General features: G+C 43.0%; 1 protein-coding gene across 1 annotated transcript; it reads left to right on the forward strand.

Moving 5' to 3' along the window:
• Positions 1–3,840: 3,840 nt before the first annotated feature.
• LOC132265245 (secernin-1) lies at positions 3,841–7,237 on the forward strand. Its single transcript, XM_059765822.1, has 3 exons — positions 3,841–4,596; positions 4,652–4,830; positions 6,151–7,237. Exons 1-3 carry the CDS (start codon positions 4,217–4,219, stop codon positions 6,744–6,746), a joined length of 1,155 nt encoding a protein of 384 aa, XP_059621805.1. The 5' UTR covers positions 3,841–4,216; the 3' UTR covers positions 6,747–7,237.
• Positions 7,238–27,039: the final 19,802 nt, after the last annotated feature.

The following is a 27,039-nucleotide window of genomic DNA, read 5'->3' on the forward strand; positions in this document are numbered from 1 at the left end:
CTGGGCACGGCCACTCGGGGGCACCGGGAGAGCGTCTCGCACGCACACACGCGCGCCACTGCGTGAAAACAGTCGCGAGGCGGAGAAAAGTCCGGCCGAACAAAAACACTCTCGCTGTGGCGCTTGGGGCGCGTTTCGCGGGCGCGCGCCACTCGCGTGGCCCTCGGACGCCTCGTGGGGGCGCTCTGCGGTCACTTGTGCGGGCTTCGGGGGCCCAACAACGCGGAATTGTCGCTTATTTTCCTCTGCGACACAACACACTTTGACACTTCGCACCACATACTGCTCAGCTTCGCCGCTGAGCTGGTTGGCGGCAGCACTTCGGCTTCCGTCGCGAATTCACCACGCGACGCCAGCGCCAGCGGCCGACACCGCAATCCCGCACGAAGGCGAAGCGCAGCCAACTTCGTGTCCTTTCCCGCGGATGATCTCAGCGCGGCGGACGCGAAAGCCGCGCGAGGGAATTTTAATCGCCATTTTTCGCGGTAAGTCTCCCACGAAACCCACCAAATTGCGCACAAATACACTCGCAACACTCCTGATAACGATATCGCGCATGCATATTAGTCCGGGCGACTGCGAAAAGACGTATTTTCGACGATTTTTATTAAGTCCATTTGAGGCTATGTTGCGTAATTCTTCCTGATCTTCTGCACGCTTTTCCAGGATTTTCCCTTGCTTCTGCCTCTTCTGCAGGGCGATGGTCATCATTTCTATTATATCTTGCGGCAAACGCTGGTTGAGTCAGCGATGCCGGACGACCGATGATTTTTGCAGCGTCATTTTGCCTCGCGGCGTTTCACAAGATGGCGGATGAAGTGACGCTGAATTCTGTGTTTCCTTTGCCATCGTTTTTGGGACTTTCAGCGATCTTCATCGCAGTTCTCAGGCTTTAGAAACTGTGGCTTCAGCTTCGGAAAAACTCCGGCTTTCCAAGGCAAGTGTTTCTTATGAGATCTTATTGGCATTTTCTCCTGTTCTTGCGACTTACAACATTTCAAGGAAATCTCACTCTTTTATTTTCTTTATTGTGAATTGCCAGAATTTTGCCTTTTAGTCTGTATCTTTACTTGAAAGCGTAAATTTTCTTCTCAAATTTCTCTTTATCATCGTCTTTTTCAGGTTTCGCAAGCGGACAAAATGTCTCCGGACAGGTTTCCAGCGCCATCTTTGCTAAATTTCTCGACAAATGTTTTCTAAAATTGCAGGAAGAGCGTTTTTGCTGAGTCAACACAAAAAGGTAAGTCAAGAGTATTTTTTCCAAAGCGATTCAATTTGCATCTCTCAAATGGAGAGACATGATCGAAATCCACGCGGACAGGAATTGCCCTCGTCCACCAGATCTTTGGCCGCATCTGGAGAGGAAAGAAAAGCAGTATCAAAATCTTATATTTTAATTTCAAGTGTCAAATTAATGCTGCATCAATTTGATTGCAGGATTAAACGATTGCGACATAAAAAGGCCCTTTTTTGTTGTTTCATAACATCATGATTTTCTTATTTTCCTTTACAATCTTCACTCGTTTTACACGATCTTTCAACATCCTTCACTCTTAAAGTGTTTAGATACAATTTTCACTATTATTTACTAAAATGTTTCGTTTTACACTTTGGTTGGCCAAATTTCGTCATCGAGAGATGATTTAACAGCTTACGAACCAAAATCGTTGCACTTCTTTGTTTTCTGCACCGAATCTTCATCGACAACAACAGATTTTTTTCTTCGAACAGAGAAGATCCTTCTTATTAATACTCTTGACAACTTCTTCTTTCTCCGAAACCTCCTGAGTTCAAAAAGCGTCAAAACTTCGAAATATTGAGAAACTTGAAAATTCAAGATATCTGCAATTCTTTGATCGTAACGAAACTTAAATTTCTTTTACAAATGGTTGCTTGACGCCTCCTGAACATCGATCGACGAAGACTTGTCTTCGATCCGGGCAGGATTACACGATCGCACCCGAGATCAAATCCTCCCATTTGCCAGTCGATGAATTGCGCCCTTTTCTAGCTTAAGAGACGCTCGCTTAATGCCTCTTGTGTCTTATTAACTAATTTAAATACTAACTCTAGGCGGATTTGCAGACAAAGCAATTTAGAGATTTAAGCGGTTCGGCGGTTTCTAGACTCGGTTAAAAAATGCCAAAAGCTTTTGTTCGTCGTTCTGCACTAAGACTTTGAAGCGTTTTGGATTCTTGAAGTGAATTCCTAAGTTTTCATATGTGTAACAAGAGATTTTCTTCGTAAATTCTTGGTCGAATCACAATCTGCAAATCAGAAAGGACCAAAGTTTTTTTTTAGTTCTGTTTTATGGCGTTTCACGCGTTCACTTTAGCTTTTAGCAATCCGTAATCACCTGATGCCTCAGGAATCACGCAATTTCCTTTTCACGGCTAATAAAAACCATTCCGTCTTTCTGAAAAGTACAGATTTACTTGCAAAACAGTGATTTGTGATTTGTAGCAAAGTCTGCGTATTTGTCTTGGGCAAGAACTGCATTTTCCGTATTTAACCATTCTGCTGAATTGATAATGTCGAGATTTCAAGGACTTCACAGATTGTCAGATATTAAATTGCTTCCAACAAGTGCGATAATGTCGATATATACTAAGAGAATTTAAAAAGGTTAAATCGATGATTGGAAATCAATCATTTCAGATGGTTTATAAAAGCATCTTCATTGTTTTTCTATTGTGACGTAATGATCTGACTTTGTGAGAAGGAGATTTGTAGTTCATTGAATTAAGGAGTGAAAGCAGAATTTAGATACAAAGGTTCTCATGAGTTTCTTCGACGTCAGATTATCGATAGTTTCTTTGCGCTTCTAAGAAATGAGCTCTTATTAAATGTTATTAAATGATCCTGCAAAACACGCTCATTTCTTATTTCTTTATTGACGTGACAAAACAGTGAAAGCAGAAGAGAAGAAATGAGGAAAAATGAAAAGGAATTTCTCAGAGAATTCCGTGATGAATTGAAGGAGTGGAAGAAGTTAGAAAGTCCCCTAAGGGCGCTCAGTCAGCCATTGATCTGAAGTGAAATGAAATGTATGTCCTTTGGACAGTTTTAGTTTGTATGATTGTGTGAAAGAGAAGCCTTAATCGAAGCTCCTTTTGAAGTTGAGTCTCAACAGAGACAATGAAAGAAAATCAGACGCGACAATTGAACTTTTGATGAGGAAATGAAATGAGTTTGTTTGTTAATCTTCCGAAGAAGGAGAAAGAATTGAATAGGATCTCGTTAAATTTTATTCACCACAATTATCTTGAATGCCAAAATCATTTCCTTGAAGAGCAAATGCAACTGAAAGATGGTTTGAAGCATAAGAAATATTCTATGATAACCAACAAAGTATCTAAATATTTTCTTTTGTATTTTCTTGAAGGTTTGAGAAGAATTGAAGAAGAAAATGTTGAAAATTGTGGTAATGACTAGGAATTTCCCTCTCAATTATAATTTATAACTGTGTTTCGATGTGTTTTTTTTCTCTCTAAACGATGCTTATCTAAACTAATCTGCATTGCTTGGTTTTCTAAAGAAAACACAAAAAATTAAGAATTCATTGCGAAATATTATTTTTCTCGCAAAAAATAACTTGAAACCTCGAGATTGTGAAATGAAGGCTTAAAAAATCAGAAATCAACATTTTTTCGGTAATCCAAAAATGCCAAAGTGAAACGAGTGCAACAACTTGAGAAGTCTTCTATTCCTTATTTCGGTGTTTGATTTATTACAACGGATTTTTCTTTAGATTTCTGCTATGAAAACCTTCTCGCACTTTCCACTTGATTGGCCAAAAACCTGAAGAACACCAGAAATTAATCTATTTGGCTTGGAGGGACAAAATTTTTCTTATTTACTTTATTATTTACGGTTTCCAGTGTAAGTTAGAATCTCCATGGAAAAATCCTTAAAGTCTATACCTAAAAATACGAAAATTTCTCAACAATTTGTTGAGAAATAATTGGAAAATAAGAAAAGCGTGGCTTTTAACGTGTCAATTGGCTTTGGTTTTGAAACCACTTACAAATAAGAAGTGAAATGTGTGAAGAAAACCTCTGAATTCACCACTTTCGAAGCCGAGCGCCGCGTCAGCCGGGCCGATGACAGTTTGCTGTGCGAAAGAGTGGTGAAAATCCAACAAAAGGAGTTCTTTTGTCGGCCGACTTTGCCTGCTGAAAAAGCCGTCGAGAGCCCAAGAAGCGCCCCCAGAGCCATGGCCAGCGAGTACGGAGCGTGTTTCGTGGTGCTGCAGCCGTTCGCCGAGGGCGGCGGCGTCCTGTACGGCCGCAATTCCTACGCGGCGAGGAACGAAGTGACGGAAGTCCTCTACTTCCCGGCCTCCGGCGACTCGGCGCCGCGACAGGTGAGCAAATGTGCGTCGGCGAATTCCCGGCGATGCGTGACGCTGTCGCTCTTGCTTTCGCAGTGCGCGTCCGTCGAGGTGGAGGGCGCCGCGGCGCTGCCCGTGATCCTGAGCGGCCCGGCCGGCGCGGCGGCGGCCGACAGCGGCGCCAACGAGCGCGGAGTGGCGCTGGGGCTGTGCTACGCGGCCAACGAGGCGCCCGGCGGCCTGGCGGGCGTCGAGCTGGTCAGGTGAGACGGCGCGCGCTTTCTCCGGGCGGCCGAAGCTAACGGTGCTCTCTTGCAGACTCGGACTGGAGCGCGGCGCCACGGCGGCGCAGGCCGTGGAGGCGATCGGGGCGCTGGTGGAGAAGCACGGCCAGGAGGGCAAGGATGCGCCGCGAAGCGCCTTCGTGGCGTGCGACGCCGGCGAGGCGTGGCTGCTGAGCGTCGTGGGAAATCTCTGGGCCGCCGAGCGGCTGACTGGTGAGTCGGCTGCGGATCCGCGGATTCTGCAGAAGTCTCGTGGTTTATTAATCAGTGGGAAGAATGCCGCAAAGTATTGATTTGCACTTCGTGGATGAAGAAACACAGTGGCGAGCGTGAAAATAGCATCAAATGCTGTTGTTCTGTTGAACGGGGCTAATTTTATTTATTTTTTTTTGGTAAAATAGTTGAGTTTTTAAACTTAGTCTTAATTCAGGGGTAAATAACCGCCGCTCGCGATTTGCTTCAGTGCCGACTGTTCAGCCCTGATTAACGTCGATCTTGGAAGGAAATAATAACGAAAGTCTGGATAAATTCATGGATAATTTAAGATTGAATCTTAAGTAACTGCCAAAATCGTTACAGACCGGTTTTACATTTCACTTATTTGTCATCAAATTACATCTTAAAACCAATGGAAACGGTAATTTTGGTTCCAGATCGGAATCATAAGAACTCAGTTCTGTAGTAAATTCAATTCCATTCAATTAATTAATAATTTAATTCCTACATAGCGCGAGGAGGAAAGCTAAAACCTTTTCGCCCAGCAACTCACTTTTAACTCGCACTTTCGTGGACAGAAATGACTTTGATGTGAAATTTACCTGGATTCTGATCGCTCTTTCCGTCTTTGAGATCACTTTTCTCGTACATTCCTTCAGGTAATTGCTCGTGGATTTGTAGGCGATCAAGCTACCAATGTCATATTCGCCCACAAGCAAAGCACTGCAATCCTGGCATTTAATTTGCCTTTGCAGCTTCTTCACAACAAATCTGAGTTAACTGAGAATGTTGACGAATTCGTCTGGCTATTTGTCTTCCTATTTCTTAGACATCTTGGTCTCAGAGAGGATCTCAGAATACGATTTTAGCTTAAATTCTGATAATTGGGCGACTGTGCATTAATTTCATGATTCTTTATGCTTTTCTTCTTTTAAAAAAATCGGCCAAGCGTTCGGCAGTTGCTTGACTCTTCAGTTACTCTATGATTCTGGCTTTGGCCAAAGCCATTCTTCTTCATCTTATCGATGAACCTCCAAAGTCTGAGGGTTTGGCACTTGGCAAAGAAGCGCTAAGAGCATATTCACTGTTCCGTAAAGGATCGTCTTAATAATATGATAATACGCTATTTTTCGTTCATTTTCCAATTCAATTGACTGGATTTTTTAACAACAAAATTGATAAATTAATACGGCTGATTTGGCGGACCAAAATTGAAGTTTGGGATGAGGAAAAAGGCTTCTGCGGATTTCGCGTATTTCGCGTATTTGAGGCAGTTTAGCTTGACGGCTTGTCACTGCTTTCTCTCTTCCTCACCAGAGGGATTCCACGCGTGTCCGCGCGGCCTAAACGTGCGCACGCGCATCGACAAGAGCTGCGCGGATCTGCGCGACAAGGCGCAGAGTCTGGGCGTGTGGGACGGCAGCGGAGATTTCAGCTTCGCCGCCGCCTTCGGCTGCTCCGCCGCGGCCGCCGCCTTCCCCGTCAACGCGCCGGCCGCCGAGGCGTCGTTCACGCTCACGCACATGTTTCAAGTGCTGCGCGCCGACGAGCTGCAGCAGGACGCCGTCGTGAGTAGTCACGTGTCGGCGCTGGCGGCGCGCGGCGCGCCGTGCCACTGGTTCACGGCGACGCCGAATGCGCGCGAGTCGGTGTTCAAGCCGTTCGTGTTCACGCGCGCGGCGCGCATCTCGCCGCTCACGGTGCTGGACGCCGGCCGGAGCGACCAGACGCTGCTGTTCAAGTACCACCGCGGCCGCAACTGGGCGGCCGTGGGCAATCTGCTGGCGTCGCTGGAGGAGACGTGCGTGGCGGAGGTGAAGGACGTGCTGGCGAGCGCGCACGACGCGGAGAATCACGAGCTGGAGGACTTGATGAAGGACTGCGTGGAGGCGGAAGTGAAGTTCTATCGCTAAGCGCCGCCGCCGCCGCCGCTGTTTATGATATTTTTTAACTTTGTGATTGTATTTCTCATTCCAAATGACTCTATTTTGTACCCTTTTTTATTTATGATTATCATCAGACTTTTGACTGTTTTCTCCCGCGCTTTTGCAAAAAGAAAAATATTGGCGAAATTGTCACGCGAAGACATATTATAAAGTATTATTATACAACACGACATTTAGGGCATTAAATTGCATCTCAGAGATTACGGCAAGAATTCCTCGAAGGCACAAACTTGTGAAGGCTTTAATTGAATGTCTTCTGTGCGCATGAGATCAAAAAGCGCCTTCGCATTATCAAATATTATATTCACAGAGAGAAAGAGGAAAAGCTTCTAAGCTGGAAGATGCGACAAGTATATATTATCTTATCATGGCAAAGAGATGCACTTTGCGTCACGGCAACACTTTGTAATCAATTGCAATGAGATTAATAATAACATGGCAATGATGTGCATTGAAAATGATTCTTGTGTTTTACGCTTCCTTTCTTCTGGAGTCCTGAAACTAATGTTTTGAAGTCAATTTGGTGCAGGCAAAAATGCAACTCTGCATCAATCAAGCGCCGGAGCTCATTAGTTTGGCGCCCAAAACTAATTTCACAAGCACAATTGCAAGTCACTTTTCATCGCCTCTTTGCGTCTCTGACACTTTTTTAATGGACTTCGAGAGAGTGTCAGACAAAAACATCCTCATTTGCAGCCTTTTCTGCACACTTTGTCGGGTGAATTTTTTTTTAACGCATGAAGTTGAATTGATTGTGCAAAATAACGACGGAAAAAATTGATTTTGCAAGTGACTTTTTGGGTTTCTCAGCAGAATTTTCGAGAGTGACTTTTGGATCGTGTGTTGTAATTATTTACAATGTTTGCTGGTTTTCTGGTCCTTCGACCCTGATGGACATTTTGGGCGCTCCTTTCCTGTGTTAGGTTCTGCTTCTCCCTGATTTTCAGGGGCTTCACATTGGCAAAGGAAGCGCAAAAGGCGTTGCGCCAATCTTAACAGCGTCGTAGCAATTCCACTGTTCCTTCGCGTATATAGGCTGCGATCTTATTCCTCGGTGGTTCAGCTTTCCGAACCAGGTGCGCTAGAAATATTCCAGGAACAAGGGCATTGTTCGTCCTCGAATAAGTCTCCTCCTTTTTCGAGGAGCTCCATTTATGCCGGTACGAAGGCTTATCTTCAGCATGATGCTTTGGTCCATCGTGCTGTATAAGCTGCTTCTTCAGCAAGCTCTGACTGAAGTGAAAGTAACACTCCGTTCTTGAGCAGCAGACGGGAAGACTTCGGCGAAAGCTGAGATCGCTGCTTCTTCAAAGTCTGTTCTGATGCTGGCCGGTGCACTGCTGTCCGCCGGCAGATTGGTTTTAACGATGTTATTTAGATATTTTTAGATATCTATTAAGTGCGACAATAGGACAAGGTGTCCTCTCGGATACAAATGAAGTTATATAAAAAAACAAAGAACTTCTAAGTGCAAACTTATATGCGAGGAGCTGTGACGGTACTTTGGAGTATCAGCTTCCTCTTCCACTCACGCGGCAACATATTCCAAAGGACAATTCCCTCAACAAAGAGTGAATTGTGGAGAATGCGACTCCTCGATCTCGGCACACTGAGAGAGGAAGACCTGACAGACGATCCGGCAGCCAAGAGCTCCACAAGATATCCAGGCAGGCCTATAAAAAGTAGCCGCGAAATAAAATCAACGGCTCTTTCTTCAATGTAGCTCAAGACTGGCGTGCCCAGTATCGTGCTTTCATAAGGAGATACATGATCAAATCTCCGCAATGTTCAGCACCTTCATTTACGCTTCCTTGCTTCTGTGGCTCACCAGCGTCTATACAGCGGGAAAAGATGTTCTATCCTTTTGAACATTTGGAATTTGACGATTGCGGAGCGGGATTTTTACCCGCGGTCTTGCAAATAACGTGATTTAGATCAAAATTCACTTGTAAATAGCCTGGACTCCTTCCGCGGAAGTCTCAAGCAACCAATTCCTTACCGCAGATCTGCCGAGAGCAACACCCTCGTGGAGTATAGCATTGATGATGGTCAGTGCGGAGTAGTAGTTAATCGACTACCAGAAGTTCCCTTCCTCTGATCTCCGCCGAAGGGCAGAAGACTTCAAATTATTCAGGTTGTCCGCCCAGAAAAGCGCTCGTTATCTTGGACACATTTAGGTGTCCCAGGAGTAGAATCTCCCATTCCTGAAACAGAGGCCAGAAGTGGGTCCTCCGGTCGGCACGCGCCATCACCCTCAGGACGGTCTTTTTGCTTTTTCGGCACAAAATAAGGTTTTTTCCACCTTGCTGGGCAAAAGGCTGCTGCGGCGCGCCGTGATGAGGGTTCTAGCAGCGGAAAACGCCCTCTGACGGCGCTCATGTCATGGAGATTATCAATGTATCCCGAGCCAAACATTTTAGGCTCGGATACTGATCCCCATGCATCTCCCACCACACCAGTGGCTTATCCACAGGGTTCTTCAATTACTGGAATTCTTTCTTGTCGTTTATTCCTTTCTTGGACTCTCCTTTCCTTCTTTCCTTGCGCATTTGGGTCAAGGATTGCAGGCAGAAGCATTTCCTCACTCAACAGAAATCTTCTGTCGAGATTTCTGTCGATTTTCTTTCAAAGCTTGTCAATTCAGTCTAAGGACTTTATTTGTGTGGTGTCCTGGATAGCCTCCGGTTGTCCTGTCGCACTCTATCCTCTTGTTCTCACGCTCACTCAACTCACTTGTCACACCGTCGTCCGCCATCTTGTCCCGCTGCGTCAATGTCAATCCGATCCTCCTTTCCCCACTCCCCGCGCCCTCTCTCCGCCACCACAATTTGCATAAGAAATTCTGGATTAGATGAAAGATTTGTAAATATTTTAAGCAAATTTAGAATGAATTCCTTATCAAAATGAGGTTATAATACATAATTTATCAAATTCTACACTGTCTTTATCGATGTATTTGTGGGTTTGAGTCTCAAATATCAGGATTTCCAGATTTTCGTGCGCTTTGCAGCAGTTTTCCGCCCCTCGCGATGGGCGCAATTCGTCGGAAATGCAGTTTGCATTCGCAGAAATCAAAACCATTGATCAAATAATGTGTGAAACAATTTCGCGCAGCGGCAAAAAGTGTGTCTGCTGCGCCAGAGAGACGCGAAGGGTGTAATTTGGTCAGTATTTTCTCTTAAAATCAATTAAAGATTCGCACATTTCGATGCGAATCTTCGGGCTTGTGGATTTTTGCTCTGGGGCGCGCGCAAGAAGAAGACATTGTCGAATGGGCGCAGTTTTGTGGCACACAAAATCAATTTCTGCCAAAAAGTGGCATCGTAAAAATTAATATTTCATGAGGTGAGCATGTTTCAAGTTCATGAATCTTCTTCACTTCTCCCGTGTGTGCGCAAAGCGGCGACAAATTACCGCGCCAAGGCAGTGTTTCATAATCGGCCAAAATATTGGCTGTGCGCGTCTGCAAAATATCATCGTCGACAGAGATTGAAGGTGAAGAGAGAAGAAGAAGTCTTGTTTTTCTCAGCCATCGGCCAGAGAAAGTTAATTCGCGCCTATTCGCGTCTCTCTGCAGAATCTCTGCACTTTTTCATAATCACCACAATTTAGGCACAATTAATTGCACTCTTTAAGCCAAACAAATGGAGTCAAAGAAGTCAAAGAATCACGCGATAATAAAATGCGCAGTTTTATTGTCTGTTCAAGTGCAATAAATAAAAATACCGCGTGTTCTTAATAATTTTCCACCGCGCGCAACTTCTCCAGAAAGTCCCGGAGCGCGAATCATATTTGAGGAGCTGAGAATCATCACGCGATTCTCTCTTCTGCTCTGATCTGATCTGATGCACAGAAAACGGACGCGAAAGAGGTGCGATTTGATGACGTTTCGGGTGATCCGCGAAGGCCGAGAGATAATCCGGCCGCGGCTTTAATTGGCTCAAAGTGTGATTATGTTGTCATTTAAATGGCATGAAATATGCCATACAGTCGAGGGAAAACAGTGCAGAAGGAACAAAAAGAGAGGCATAAATCGATTGAGAAGTTACCATCAATTACCTCTGCGGCTCTTCGTGTGCCTCATTAATTATATGAAAGTTTACCTGTTGCTCGCTTCGCGTTGTCCAAAGTGCCATTCTCTCTGGCTCTTGTTCTGGCGATTCTCGCGCATCGCGCTGTCTAACAGTTCTGTTGTGGGCTTTGATTGAGCCCACGATTGGATCTTATCAGAGTGTGGATATTCTTTCCTAGTGTACAACTTTGTATAAATGATTCGTTGATTCTGAATTACTTCATATCCAACGCGCGACGAGTGACAGGTGTCCTTGTGTCTTCGACACTCTTCCTCTTTGCGTTCAAGACGTTTCGGAGGTCTTCTGACAATAATTTTTTACTTATGTCCATTTGGATTTATTTACATTTCATTTAGATATACAATAATTCCTTAAATTCTAAGTACTTGAACACGGAGATCTGTAGTTGTGTAGCTTTTGTCCTCCTCAAGCAATCGTTCTGATGCGGTTTCTGTGCTCGCCGTACTTAGTTCGCTTACATTTGTCAAACCTATACACATTGCATACCGGTCGAATGCAAATATAATAATTTGGATACAATAATTTTCCTTCTATTTTCTCTTGTTTCTTCGCTCGTCTGGATAGGGATGGTAATTAGGTATTCCTTCAAGGTTTCGAAGGCGTCCTGACATTGTTGTGTTCTTCTGAAGATGGCACGTTTTTCGGTTAATTCTTCTCTTTTACTACGTTTCGGGAATTTCATTTTCCCTTCCGTAGTTTTTCAGTTAACTCGTGAAGAGGTCTGGCTATGGTGGCAAATTGTGGGACAAATTTCTGGTAATAGGAACTGTAAGAGACTTTACTTTAAATTAGAGGTTATAGAAGAAATTATGAGTAAGACTGGTCTTCTATTCACCTGATCGAGCTCTCTCACTTGAAAGTACATACAGACTTTATTATCCTTGCTCGGTCAGATTTTTATTATATTTCATTTAATAACAAAAATAATTTTCTTCTCAATTTCAACTTTTCGCTTTCAACTTCTTAATTTCAACGTATAATTTAACTATAAAAATATTTTAGTCATCATAATTTGAAAAAAAAAGGATTTAGGAAAGAAAGAAATTATTCATTATTTAGAAAGAAAATATGAAAGAAAAATTGTGGAGCGGTGTGGTCATCTTTCTGCTGCCTAAACTTTGTTCTTTCTGCAAAAAGAAAAAAAAAATAGTCTGTGATCAAAATTGATCTTCTTAATAATGTACTGTCTCTTCGGCTTCTTTTGGGAAGGGCGCGCGTCGGCAACATCTTCTTCCACGTCCTGTGTCGGCTGCACGACCTTTTTCGGCCGCTCCTTTGTGAGCGACTTCTGGAACCAGCCCGGTTGCCATCTTCGTCCTCAGACACATAATCTACGACGGTGTTGCCTTTTGCCCTCTTTTTACGGAGGGAATCCGCTGCGCGCCTAAATTACGCTGAAATTTGTTCCCCTTTAGCAGCTGAATTAAAGAACAATATTTAAACATTCTTTTTATACATTGCTAAAAAAAAACTTAGCAACTGCAAACTTCAGCAGATTGTCGTAGATGCGGATCTTAGATTTATCTCTCGAAAAGGTGTCCGTGAGGTAGACTATGTCGAAGATTTCACAGAGCCATGAGGAACGATGGGTTTTGACAATATTTGTTACTTCGTATACTTCTAAATATTGTTGTGAAGGATGTCCAAAGGGGCAGGAAAAACTCGGCCAAGGGTTTCACTGATGTAGAGGAGTGTATTTGAAGCGAAGGCTGTCTAGGTTTGGCTTCGGAAGCGGCTCTAAGAGAACTCTACCCAATGGGGGAATTCTCTGATCGCGCTGTCTCAAAGACTGCAAACATTCGGGGCGATTGGGGTGTAATTTAGGGATTACTTACTCGTTCTACAGGTATTCAATTCCATCATAAAAAGTGTTTGTGGCTCTCGTTTGACGGCAGTTAAAGCGGCGATTGCACTGTTGCACTCCCGAAGCATTCACCTCACGGGAACACTGATGCCTCTCCTCTACTTTCAGGCGCGCAATTTGGGACATGAGGGAATGCCGGCCGAGGCTCCCGGCATATTCACAAGAATATGAATAAAAATAGAAACAGTTATTTTACAATTGTATTCGTAATTATACCGACAAAATTTTACGTTTATGTTTGTAAAGGCCGCTTCCCTCGAAGGACCAATGTAAAGGCCGATTTACCTTTAATATGAAGAAAAGGAGGTTAGAATGCTGTGTTGTGCGCCTCGGCCAGAATATCCGGCCAGAAGCGACCGCGATCTCGCGGATTTCGGCTGCATAACCGTGGCCGTGCACGGGACTCATCCGGAGTGAAAAAACACTGGTTAAACTTAACAAATTCACTATTTTATTCACTATAATTGCCCGTCCATGTGGACGGGCTGAGAATCCGAGGCAGAGTGTCCGTCACTGGACAAAGAGAGTCTTTTTTCACTCCCGTTGCAGTGTTGGCATCTCGTCATTGGTCGACGAGATGCTGACAAAAACTCGTCGAAGCGGTGGCGGGAATTTAAATAAAATTGCCTGTCTTCAGGCGCGGACAATGTTTTAAATTCTAAGGAAAAAAAAGAGATAAAAATCTTGGCTGGTTTCAGAGTTAGCAGGTTAGCGAGCGTCCGGATCTCCGTCTGCTGCCACCGACTATGAACTCCGTTCTTTATAGGTCCATCGTACGTACGTTGTATCCCCAAATATCCCCAAATATCTCCCAAATTCCCGGTAAATCAATTGCAATAGAGTCCAAAAGGTGTTCAAATGCAACATTTGAAAGTCCAAAGTTCTGTCAACAATCGTCGTGTCAGAGCACAAACCTTCTTGCATTGCATTGTCGATGGCATGCGATGTGCATTCGATATTGCGCCTCTCGAATTCCTGGACAAGATATCAAAGGCTGAGGTGTGAAAAGAATTCTGCGTCGCCGCGCAATAAAAGTGCCCCGAGATTGCAATCCGGGCGCCGATTAATGAGTAATTTATTGGATAATCACCGTCTTCTTCGCCGGATCAATTTGTCGGCTAATAAGGGGAATTTTCTGCCTCAATTAGCCACTGATTTATACGCTCGTTGCCACTCAACGCGTGAGCATCTCTCCTGGCCAATTGCTCTATTCGCGCGAATCACGCGCGCTGAACCAAATCGTGCGCCTTCCAAAATAAACACCGTCGCGCAAAGAGGTGAAACAGCCAAAAAAAAAAGCGCTCGAAGAGAGTGAATTTTAAAATAAAATTGCGCGAAATTTATTGGAAGCCAAAAGGCTTAGAATAGAAGTTGCGCTAATCTAATTTCTCGACGTGTTAATTGATTCATTCCCATTCTACCTCATCAATTGCCGGCCATTCTTCAGGCTTTTGCAGATCGTCGGATTTATTTCCAGCGCTCGGCGCGGATTCAACACAAATCATTAGTTATGATTTTTCAAGAGCGTCGTCGCGCTGACTTGATGGAGGATTTCTCTCTCTCTCTCTCGCGCTTCTCTTGTCCGTGATAAATCTCAAGTGAAGAGCTGTGTGAGGATGTGAGAAAGAGGAAAGAAGTCCGGGTGAAAAATTATATCCTGCAAGTGAAGCAAATTAATTCTCCTGCGTGAGCATTAATCGAGCACATATTTTACCCGCGCGCTATCGCACTACATCTCGAGCCTCTTCCTCACTTTGTGCCTAATTGCGCGGCCGCGCGCCGCGATTGATGGCCGGCTGAGGGCGCCGAGATGCTGATCTGATTGGAATTGTTCGCGGAGCCCCGAGGGCGTCGTGAGTGAGCGCGTTCGGGGCGTGTTTGAACAGCGCGAATAGATGGCAAATATGAGAAAGAGTTAAATATGCAAATCAATTTTCTGGGTCGTTGGAAGGCGTCAAGACAATTACATGAGGAAATAAGACTTTTCAATGCTTAGGGATTGAATGCTTCTTTAAAAGTAGACAATCTCTGAAAAGAGTAAGAAAATATGAAGTGCAACAAGATAAAAACTATAACGATTCTGCAATCAAATTGGTATACTTCAAATCCTGACGCTCAACGATTCAATTGCTGATTTTGTGGTTCGTTTCCAATCTGTAAATACCTTCCATGGGAATATTCTTCTCTTCGCCACTCTCTCAGAGACATTCATCTGATGCGAACTTTGGTGTCTTCGTTTCACAACGCCCAATTCTTCATTTGCCTTTCCTTTGCCCAATAATGGCTGAGCGCCTCCTTGATCCTTGTCACCATTTTTTATCACAATCTGTGTCTGGTCGTAGGCCCTCAGGGTCTTCTCTATCCCCTTATTCGTGTCTGTTGCCTTAATTCGGTTAAGATAATCTCCTTTTAGCTCTCTTTCTGTCTGCTATCTCTGTCTCTAAACCTTTTATTTCGATCTTTTTGGTCTGCATTGGGATGCGTCATCTAGAAATCTGTGTCAGCTTCTCAGCCGGCTTCTTGATCGCCTTTCTTTCTTTGTAACTGTCCCTTGGCGAATGTGGCCTTTCTGCTAATGATAGCACAATCCTTCTGCTTATTCACCGTTTTATGTCGCTGTAAGTATATGTGAAGGGCCTCTAATGCTTCCAGTCTCTTGTTGCCAATGCAGCGATCTTAGACGGTGCTGTGGTCCTGCATAGATTGGTGCCAGGCTTCTCTTATGTGTGTGACAAGTGCGCTCACATCATTCTCCGGCCTTGTCTGTTCTGAAGATTTAAAAACGGAACGGCCTTTTCTTTGCTTTCACTCTTTTTTATTCTGCTCCAACGTTTCGGAGGTGTATTTCCTCCTTCTTCAGGGCTGTAATTATTGTTATTTCATGTTGGTGTTTGTACAATGATTCTGAATTGATATTCTTTACATGAAGAAAGTTCAGGGTGAGTTTTGTCGCCAAGGGTTTCGCCACCTTTGCACACAACATCGTACCGACACTCTTGCCATCACTCTCTGCACTGATCGAGTGTCAAGTGTCTGTTCTGGTTTTATTTTGTGAAATCAAGGTATTGCTGATGGTTTTCCCAAATTGTTGAGAAAACGGAAGAAAATTCGGTTAATTGGTCTTGTAAAGGCCGATTTACCTTTAAAGATGAAGAAAAGGAGGTTATAATGGTGAGTTGCACGCCTTGGCCAGAATATCCGGCTCGAAGGACCAATGTAGCGGCCAAATTACCTTTAATTAGAAGAAAATTAGCTGGATCCGGTGAAAAATGACCGCGAGCAAATTTTTCCAGAAGTTTCTGACGTTTTTATTTTTTAACGAAACATTTTTGACACTTGTCGACAAGTGTCGATCAGTTGCGCCGACAGGTCTTATATTTCGTATAAATATTCCGTTGTTATTCTACGACAAATTCTCATAGTCAGATTTGAAGGATTCTGGAGCTGATTGAGCAAAATACTCTCGACAAAACCTTTTGAATAAAGAAGCGCAACAAGGTTACGTCTTATCCTATCGGCTATCCAGATGCGAGAGGCCAAATAGACGTTTATTGGCAAATCTTGTCACCTTGACTTGTCAAAATGATGGTTAATACAATAGTTGATTAACGATGAAAAATAGTCCCCTGAATTTCTCTCTGAACTTCTTACTTGGATCCAAAAGACGGTGAATTGAAGGCATCTTCAGGTGATTCATGACTCACACAGTCTCCCCTTGTTGCTCATAAGCTCGTCGTTACTTCACCCCTCGTCCTGTGCCAGTCAATTTGCATAGATCGTCGATGCAGAAGGAAATTGAAATGTGTCTCAAAGTGTTGATCTTCTCGCCGAGTGAGAATGTTGCGCGTGTGAAAGTGCAAATATGAGGGGTGAATTGAAAAATGGGAATTGGTGGTTGAGAAGAAGTGCCAAATGCGTCATTGGCTTTCGGTGAAATTGCACTTGTGCGACTCTTTTCCATCTGGATTACCATCAATTCTCTGCGGAGTGCGCGCCAATCTGTGGGGGTGGCATTTGCCATCAGTCTCTCTCTCTCAGTGTCTTTGTCTGCTCGAGGGTGATTTCTCACATGGCCTCGACTGCTCTCGAGATTGTCTGCTAATTGCCGTTTTTTCCACATGTCTCGTCCAATCGACATTCCGTGACGATTTTTATTGAAATCTATCAACATGCCAACAAGACTTCTGTGCAGATGAGCGCACAAGTGCGCGTCAATGCTTGCCTTTGCTTATCGGCCCAGAACTGGTTCAATCGCCTCAGTCATGCAACGTGCGAATGTCTTCGCGTTGCGAAATCTTCGCAAAAGTTTCACTGAAAAATTCCTCCGCGGAAATTTTGCCATGCCGCGATAATCGCGCTTCTCGTTGTCAATTAAAGTTGTGAGACCAGAAAGATTGTGTCGTCTCAAGGGGGAGAAAATGAGGGTGAAAATTGTACAACATTGTCAAATTTAAATTGCTTTATAACTTATGATAAATCTCTCAATACTTTTTCACGCGATATTTCTGTAAAAATTGACTTTAAACCGTACTTTTTGAGCATTTTCTTCAACTCTAACCTAAAAATAAGATGAAAATGTGGTTAAAGAACATGATTTCAGAGGTTCTAGAAGAAAAAGAAAGATTTTTCTGTACTGTGATTTGGTAATTAATAACAAAACGATTCGATAAGCCATTTTTGAGGTTAATTTCAAGCTTAACTTCCATTTTTTCTCAAACTTTAAGGTTCAGAATAGTGACTTTTCTCGCATACAAGCATTATTCTCTCAATAAACATAAAAATTGAATCTTTAGAATGTTATTTTCTTACAATAATCAATGCAAACGGATTACATAACCTAAAAAATAAGTTATTTATTCAATAATATGAATTGCTTTCTTACTGAAAACCAAATAAAACTTTAAGAATTACGCTAATTTAATTGAATGCTTGACACTAAGACTCTCGTTGACTTGTACACCACTTTGCAGCTCAATATCTGCCCCTTGAGTGTGTCTGAGAGGTGCGATAAAGAATGCAAAAGATCATCCTTTGCAGTGTCACAAAGTGGCTCAATTAGCGCCGCTGCAGATTCCTAAATTGCAGATTTTACTGCCACTCGAAGCGCGCTCTTCTATCGCTTTTATCGTTTTTACGGCCGGCGCGAGTGTCGCGATTGTGCCTTTTAGGGGCGTCCAATAGAGCGATAAAGACGCCAGCGGAAGCGAGCCCACGGCCGTTTTCCCACATAACTTCCCCCTCGTCGATCGCGCGACAGCCGCGATATCGAATATGATGGGAGATGATAAAATCGGCGGGCTTTCATACCGAGAAAACTGACATTGTCGTGTCGTTCCTTGTGACGCACTCAAATCCTCGATTGAGCATGTGACATTCGATTGAAAATGACTCTCATATTGAGTAATTGCAGTGAAGCGTATTTATAGTTTATTGATTCGTCGCTGTTTCTCATCCGCTGAATTTTCTGGGATGAAGAAATTGTCATTGTCAATATGTGATTTTACGATTGGTCCGCGCGCTCGCGAGCGCCTGATTTATGCGCCATGCAATTGTAAATAATTTGTGCTTTATGGCTGAATTTCACGATCGTAAAATTAGTATGAATGGAAAATACTTAGTTCGCCCTTTCATGTCTTCCCATCTCCGCAACATTTGTTTACTATCGCGCGCTGTTTCTTTTCTTTTGCCCCGCAGGAAAATAATCAAACTGAAATACTCTCGATTTCTATCGGCAAAAACAGCAAAGAATCGCCTCGACCACTGACGCCGTGGCGTCAAGACACGAATAAAGAGTGCGTGAATTGAATGGTTTCTTCACGCAAGTTTGTGGTTTTTGAACAGACTTATTTGAATGTGTTTACGATTGCCCAACCTGTCTGGCTTCAGTTGGAGTTCTACTACTTTTGGAGTTTGAAGAACTGTGCTCACTCAGCCCAGTTTCTCTGTGAAAAACTCACATTTCTTGTATTCTCTGGCTTACGGAGTGAGATTTGTCTGGGATAAAAAGGTCAAAAATCATTTAGTTCAGTTAGTTTAGTAAATATTGGTCGGGAAACCAACCTGTGATAGAACAGAGTGGATTAGATCTCTGCCCTTCTTCCTCTGGGCTTCCTGCCGACCAACGACTCACTGACCTGTAAGAACGGAAGTGTAAAGTTATCTGGCGAAAAAGACCAATTTTTCGCGTCGCCAGATTCGTACTTCACACGTCCTCGTTGTCGGCAGCTTCTCCGATCCACCTTCCGTCAACGACGATGCCTGATGGCTTGAATTTGCTTTAATAAAAGCAGATTTTCTCACACAACAAAATGCACGATGTTTCTTTGACTTTTTAATAATCCAAGAGAGTTTTGACAAGACTTCGGAGCCAACTTCGTGTTGCTCCGAAAGGCTATTCAATGAAAATGATTTCAAATGAAACGGCCAAATTGGCCATGGAGAATCTCTCCAAATATAAAGCGAGTTCATCACCGATGCCTTTTCAGAAACTCAGCAATTCAATCCTTTCCTGCTTGCTGGCATTCTGGCTGTGGGAATTGTGCGTTGGCGTAGGCCAACTTCTGCGTGGCTTCCAAAGTGAGCCCAAAGTTCAGTTTTGAGCATACAATCAGATACTCCACGAGGTTTCTCGTTCCCGGCGAAAAGGCTCGAAAAAAAGAATTTTTCTTTCTTTCTTACCTCTGACACCAATGTTACGGCTTACTGGTTTCAAGTAAACGCTCAACTCCTTGCGTAAAACCCTACTGAGATGAAGTTGTGATGAGATCCGTGAGTAAAAAGCGTTGAGAATACTCCATTATTTCATTTATTGGCCCTCCGTGGGCAAAAAGGAACTTTACTGTCTCACCTTCTGTCTTACGTCTCGCAGAATCTGAGCATTCAAGCAGTCTTGTTTTTTGTAAATCGATCAGCCGGTTTTGAATGAAATTATTAAAACGGCACGGCCAATTTTTTTTGCTCACTCTATTGTATTTACTTTCCTACGTTTCGGAGGTCAGTTTCCTCCTTCCTCAGGGATGAAAAATTTTTTAGGGTGAGAAATGTCGCCAAAAATATTCGCCACTTTGCACACTCCAACACTCTCCCGACACTCTTTCCATCACCTCTCTCACTGATCGAGTCTTGTTTTTTGTTCACGTTATGTTGCTTAGTTATGTGGATATGAAGTGCTTCCAACGTTTGCAATGATTTATTCCTCATTTTGCAATCTGCTTGTCGTACCAAAAGTCGTGCACTTAAATCATTCTCTAACCTTGTTTCTGTAATTGTTTCACGTCTAGTCTCTGCTTGTGTAAGCTTATGGGTACTCATGTGAGTAATTGATGAGGCAGACGCAATATTCCGACGTCTCATCTTCTTTTATAATCATTTATGTGACAACTGAATCATCAAAACCGTGTAATTGGATCCATTTCTTAATACTCTTGGTTAATTTCTCTGCAGCTTCAATGGTTTGTTTCTGCTCAAACTAAATGTTTGAACTTCTGTAGTTTTTCTTTTGTTGCTTTGTCAGCTGATTGCCAAAAAATGTTGCCATTGAGAGAAGCATTTTTCGATCTCCTCTTACAATTACGAATGTTTTGATTTTCTTCTTGGCCATTTCTTTGTTCTTCTGGTTGGGTCCCTTCTGCTGCTTCTGCTGCGTCTTGTTCTTGTTGAGCGACTCTGTGGACTGCTTTCGCAGCTCTTCTTCGCCGCTGAAATCATAATTTTATTTTAAATTCTAACATCTTTAAGCAACAGAAGTATGTAATTTCTTACCAATCTCTTTCTCCTCTTCTGGAGCTTATCTTCTATCCTTCGGCATTTGATAGGATAATTGCGATTGATAATGCAATTGCTTGTATTTGAATTGAGTAGGAAGAAATTTTCCAAAGAGTTCTTCGCTCCGTTCGCGTCTTGCCGCTCGCGGCGTCACTGGCGCTGGGCTTCATTTTTGGGTCTCCATCTGATAGGGCCCATAAATGAGTGAAAAGACTGTGAATTTGAGATCAACGTCCCAGCGCTGGGCCGGACGGAAGGAGGAAAAGACGCTGTGCATACATTGGACGACGCCATCTGTGGATGGAGCGTGAGGACGATGATGAGAATTTCCGAGGGAAAAATCACCAAGAAATCGTGTTTTCCTCCGTTCGTCCGTGAAGGATCGCCAGCAAAGGCACCGAGAAGGATTCAATTGAGCGTACAAAATGGTGTATCGATAAATTGGAAGGGTTTCCTCCTTCTCTCCTTCTCTCGAGGACATTTATCAAACAAGAGCCGACGTCGGCGGAAATTTTTGCGTGGGCGTTGATAAAATAATAAAATTCGTGCAAAATACCAATTAGGGCGACTTTTCCATCGACACACACACACACACAAAGTTCAATGGGCAGAGAGGAAAACCTCAGAGAGTATTTTGTTTGGTCTTTTGTTGAATTTTTAATCCTCGACTTTTTTCCTTTTCAATTCACTTCACACGAACTCTGAAACCCCAAAGACTTTTGATCACTCAATCCGAGAGAAGTTTTCAGTGGGGATAAAAAAATCGCAGAAAGTTTTTCTTCCAGCCAACTTTGCAACTTGTTCGACCGCGCGAGGCTTTTTGTGCGGTTCGGATGCCAATTAAAACGGGCAAATCTTGCAAGAAAGCTCTCGACAAATCAATTGCATCGTGTGGCAAAGAAGAAGAGCGAAAGAAGAGGGAGTTTTGACAAAGGGGGCGAATTTCATTAGATGTCGATGAAATCGCTTAAATCATCTCGGATTTATTTATCTCCGCTTCATCCCTCCTTGGCCCGACGCCCAGAAGGGATGAAGCGGGAGAGAGGCCAATAAAGCAGATCGAGGCTAGAGATGTCTCCATTTTTTGCTGCTCAACGGCGCGCTCTCAAATACATCATCGATTGCAGAGCGTCTTTTTGCCATCGAGTCAAATTCCACCATATCGCCATCCATGTCACACTCTCCCGAGGGCTTCGATTCAGGATGGATGACTTTATTCCTCCACCCGACTCTGATTACCTCCAGCGACAGAGCGGACAAGAGTGCAGATGAGAGATGCGCTGTCTTGGGATGGCACTCGAGGGTCGCCGGAGAATCCTCTTCATGATTTTCTGTCTGTCAAGCGCTGACGAATCCTTATTGTATAGTGTTTTGGGCCAAAAACCTTCAATTCTATTTAAATTTTATCCATTGTTACGGTTTGCGGGGTATTTGACAACCAACCCGGAATATATCGCCGCGGGTCTAGACCAGTCTCGCTTCCTCCGTCCGGAATAATGGCGTAGCCACGCGATTCGGTCCGGCCTTAACTTCTTGTCTTGGCTCCGACTCGAATTTGGCGTAGGAGCGCAAAATACTGCGCCCGGTAGACGTCTTGGGCCCAACGGCTTGATTGAGGCGATTCGGCTTCGCCGTAATCAAATTACCGGCGGAACTAAAGTTTCGCTCGGATGGTGGAGGTAGTCCGTGGAATTCCAAGGACATATCTTGCCAATCTTTGCGGATTTGTAAAGATTCTGCCCTTGTCAAGTATAATTTCAACTTAGTACTTCTCCTGTAGGAAAAAAAACCAGACATGAACCAAAGAAAATCTAATCTGTTATCACGATTGATATAAGTTAGTTAGTTAGTTAGTTTTATTCAATTATTATCGGCCCCACCCCCATGCGTCCATCGCCGTCTTAGCGTTGCTTACCATCCTCAAGGGCAAAACGATGGAAAAGCCTTATCACTGGATGTATATTGATGTCCCAAAGGGAGATTACAAGGAGGGATTTCTGTTCAGGAGGGTACGATAATAAGAATAAAACCGCGCACATAAAACTCTAATCGTGCGTGATGGATTATTTACATCATAATCCATGAATCAATTTGTGGTGTCCTGGATAGCCTCCGTTTGTCCTGTCGCACTCTGTCCTCTCGTTCTCACGCTCACTCAACTCACTTGTCACACCGTCGTCCGCCATCTTGTCCCGCCGCGTCAATGTCAATCCGATCCTCCTTTCCCCGCTCCTCGCGCCCTCTCTCCGCCACCACACAATTCAGCTTATTTCTTATGGTTTTAAAAAACTTAATATAATCATGGAGAAACTTTTCGCATTTGTTTGCGGTTTTCGGTATATCTTTTTTCGATTTTAACTACTGTAAAGGCCGATTTACCTTTAATGATGAAAAGGGGAGGTTAGAATGCTGTGTTGAGCGTTTTGGTCAAAATATCCGGCTCGAAGGACCAATGTAGCGGCCAATTTACCTTTAATATGCACAAAATTAGCTGGATCCGGTGAAAAATGATCGCGACCAAATTTTTCCAGAAGTTTCTGCCCTTTTTTATTTTTTAACGAAAATTTGACACTTATCGACAAGTGTCGATCATTTGCGCCGACAACTACGAATACGAGATTATATCACTGATCATATTTGCTAATTTGCATAGATCCTGATAATTGTGCAATGTTCCTTAAACTTGCTGACGTCTGGAATTGTCAGGAAAAATAAATGAAAGTCATGAAGTCGTTCGTTAAATTTACGATGCTCCGGAAAGTAGCAATTCGATCGGTTTCTAATAGTTCATCAATATAAATCATTCCGAATCCTGTGTATTTTTTTAATTTAAGATTTATTAAGAAAGTTTCTTCTAATTTTTTTTTATTTTTTTGTATCCTTCCAACGACACTCTTCGAGAGATCGCCTCAGCGCTACAAATCCCGCCTGGAAACGCATCGCTGCAATTTGTAGCGTTTGATTGGAGTGTTGTGTGCACGAATTATAAATTCACCTGTAAAACTTTTTGGCCTAACTTGGCAAGAGTAAGAAAGGAAATATCTGTGTTTTATTCTCATGAATATTTGAATTCCAATCTCGATTGGAATTTAATTATTTCAGGGTTTTGAGAATTCAATAACAACATTTCAACTCTGTTGCTGTCGACGTGATGTTCCGAACTGATGCTCAGCGCTGCGAAAGCGGGTGTCAAGTCACGCTGCAGGATGTTGTGTGCACGCGGCGTCACTCCCACGCCTGTCCTGAGTGACAGTGACTGTCGAAGAGTGACAGAATGTCGCTGATCCGCAAACACGCGTCTAGACGCCGCTCGGCGTGATTGCGAATGCCCGGCGACGATTAGTTGGCGGGGCAACAACAGGTGGCAAAACACTGACCTCTCAATTGCCTCATCCAGACTTTCCCGGCCTTTTCCCACTCAGCCACTTAGCGCGCGACCAGCTGAGGACGCGCGCTCATCGCAGTGTCCGACAGACAATTTACAGTTACTCGCAGAGATGCAAAGCCACCCCCAAAGAGTGCAGCCAGATGGAAATTGGGTGTGCGTCAGAGGAGAAATTTCTGGCGGATTATCCACTCCAATAAAAGTGATTTTATGTCGCAATTACAGTCTCTCTTTCGGATGCTTCGAGTCGCTGCGAGGCGAAATTGCAGTGGGTGGCGCACGACATTCTTATTTTTCTGATCACAACACACGCTTGCATGCAGAATGAGTGGCACTGAGTGCGCCAAGGGGGGAATAATCACTCTGTACACCATCATAAATGCTGCAAATGAATTGTAGAAGAGTTTGAAATAAATTGTGAGGTTATGAATTAGGAAAATGTCCAAAAAATGAGTGTTTTTTAACAGTAAATCAATAATATATTGTAAAATGTTGTGAAAATCAATTTTTGTATTCAAGTTTTGAGCCAATATTTTTGTAAAAACGTACTTAAATCACAATTCATCGCATATTTTTCAATCCTAACCTCAAACAATACTTTGATTCCATTGAGAATTCTGTTGAGAATCTTCCAAGAGTGAAATTAGCCAATTTCAATGGTTTTATAGACAGATTTCCAAACTTGAAAATGATATGTTTGAGGTTATGTTTGATTTTATTCAAATAAACGCTCAATTTAGCTTCAAAATAGAAATATGTCGAGATCAGGCACAAGAAAATGTTGTTTATTCCCTGAATTCGTATGAATTTAGTCACATAACATAGGAAAGAAGTTAATGGTGAAAACACAGCTTTTGTCATTTAAAAATTGTTTTAATTCATCTCTTTCTTCCCCACACGAATCGTGTATTTTCCTTCCTGCTCACGACAATTTTTATGTCGAGTGTGTGTCTGCAGATTTCACGTTGGGCAACCCGCGCTGAATTTGAGTTTGACGTGTCTGACAATGCGCTTGCTGTCAAAAGGGTCAAAATAGACCAATTTCATATGGAAAATCGAGAAAATCGTCAAGGAAATGAATTTTAGTGTGGAAAAAACTCAAAAATTGAATGATTTCGAGAAAATCGGATTGTGTGAAGGCGTCAAAAGTTGATCTGCAGACCAAAATTCTAAAGGGAATCTGACAAGACCGACATAAGATGGTATGAGCAAAATGCTGTGTTTTCACCATAAGGAATCGAAGGAATCTCAAGGTTTTCCACGAATTCGATGAAGAAACGAGTCATTTTCAGACTGTACACCACTTCCGAGCGCAACATCTTCCCCTGGCCGTGCTGCAAGCGCCGTGCAGAAGTCAACGTGGCGCAGAGTTGGTTAGGATGATCTCGGCGGTTCTCAAGTGAGTGGCGCGGATGAAAGTTTATATAGATTTTGAGTTGTTGACCTCTTCCTCATCGCTCGTCATGTGCGCGACTTGATATCTCGCGAGTCGCGAGATCATCTCGCGTCTCTCGTTAATTCTTCTCCACTTCTTTCCCAACTCCTCGGCGAACAGCTGTCAGGCACGCGCTCTTATTAAAATTAACCCGCGTGGCATCTCAATCAGGCGAAAAAGGTGGCTATTTTAGTTCGGAAAAAAGCTTCTTCTCGCGGCGCAAATATTGTGTATTGAGACTTCATCGTTCTTCGGCGGAACAATCCATCATCGCGCGCGCTGGCGAGTGGATTCGGAGTCCTGATTTATGACGCTCAAATCACTAATCAGAACCGTGAGCTCAGCTTGCAAGAATCCGACGCCATCAAGCGTCTCTCGTTCCCTTTTTTTCCCCCCGTCGCCTCGGCGTTGGAAGTTTCTGCATATTTCATTTAATGCAGATTCTCACTGATGTTACATGGCTTTCTCCCTCTCTCTCTCCATCTTTCTCTTTCTGGTGGGGTTTTTGTGTCACACGAGGAACTCTGCGCTTAAAGAGAAAATTTTCGGGTGAAAATGAATGAGCTTTTAAATTGAGTAATGACACAATTTCAACTTTGTCGCTCTTGTTGGAATTTACATAATTCTGGGATGTTTTCTTCATTTTGTGGCGAAAAATTCATGTGAAAAATGCAGCAAATGGAAATTGACTAAAAAAAAATATTGAGTGTTTAAATTGTGTTTGATTTTTGAAATGTGTTAAAAAAAAATTCAATTTTATAATGAAATTTAAGAAGTTAAATGAAGCAATTCTGAGTCACACACAGAAATGTTAAACTTGAAACGTGTAAAAGATTAACTTTCGAAAAGAATAAGGAAAAGTCAGCCTTTGATATTCTCGCTAAAATTACAGTTCGTTATTAGTAAATCCGTGATAAAAAGAATTTTGTGGAATCATAATTCATGTTTATGCTTGAAAATTAGAGCCACAATTGCAGATTAATTCGTCTTTGCAAGATATTTGCAGATTTATTTGCTTTTTACACATTCTTTAAAACAATCTCTTGATGTCGTGTTAAAATTACACATTCAGACGATAGAAAATGGTTTAAAACTTGTTGGCCAGAATAGAAAATAACACAATCGTCATTTTAAGCCTTACACATTTTACTCAGAATAGCAAAGATGTGTGTTAAATCAATGTAACACAATTTTTACATATGTTGTGTGACTCAGAATTGCTCCAAAAATCAATTAAAAAAATTATTTCCTTGAGACACAGAAGAAAAAATCTGTTTCTAAGAATTTATGAGATGAAAGGAATTTCCAGTGAACAAATATCTTAATTACCGATGAGAATTACCGACTAATCAGCGTTTGAAAGCAATCGTAAAACTCCTACGCACGCAAAATACCTTCGCAGAGATTATCGCGTGAGAGTCAAAACAGCGCAGAAGAATCGCATCTCTTATCTGGTGGGAAGAAGAGGGAAAAAAAACAACGTCTTTACGACCGTCAAACTTTCTATTTGGGACACACTTTGGATTGGCTTTAAAGTCAAGGGAAACATAAACATCGCGCGGTGGTCAAAAGGCAACTTCCTGGCGTCAAAGAGGAAAGTTTACGGCCCAAAGCAGGCCAAGATATCGATCTACATCCGCGGCAAGGTCATGAATATTCCCTCGGCAGAAACAGCCTGGCACTTATCAGCTGAGCTCTGGACATCGTGGGTGCCCTGA

Source organism: Phlebotomus argentipes, unplaced genomic scaffold, assembly GCF_947086385.1.
Source record: "Phlebotomus argentipes unplaced genomic scaffold, Phlebotomus argentipes genome assembly contig_2, whole genome shotgun sequence".
Classification (NCBI taxonomy): domain Eukaryota; kingdom Metazoa; phylum Arthropoda; class Insecta; order Diptera; family Psychodidae; genus Phlebotomus; species Phlebotomus argentipes.

What these genes read in the sequence shown, in the direction of transcription:
- LOC132265245 (XM_059765822.1), top strand. Translation starts at nt 4,217, where the DNA reads ATGGCCAGCGAGTACGGAGCGTGTTTCGTGGTGCTGCAGCCGTTCGCC. An exon ending in GCGGGCGTCGAGCTGGTCAG is followed by an intron (nt 4,597 to 4,651) that starts GTGAGACGGCGC and finishes GCTCTCTTGCAG; the next exon opens with ACTCGGACTGGAGCGCGGCG. An exon ending in GGCCGCCGAGCGGCTGACTG is followed by an intron (nt 4,831 to 6,150) that starts GTGAGTCGGCTG and finishes CTTCCTCACCAG; the next exon opens with AGGGATTCCACGCGTGTCCG.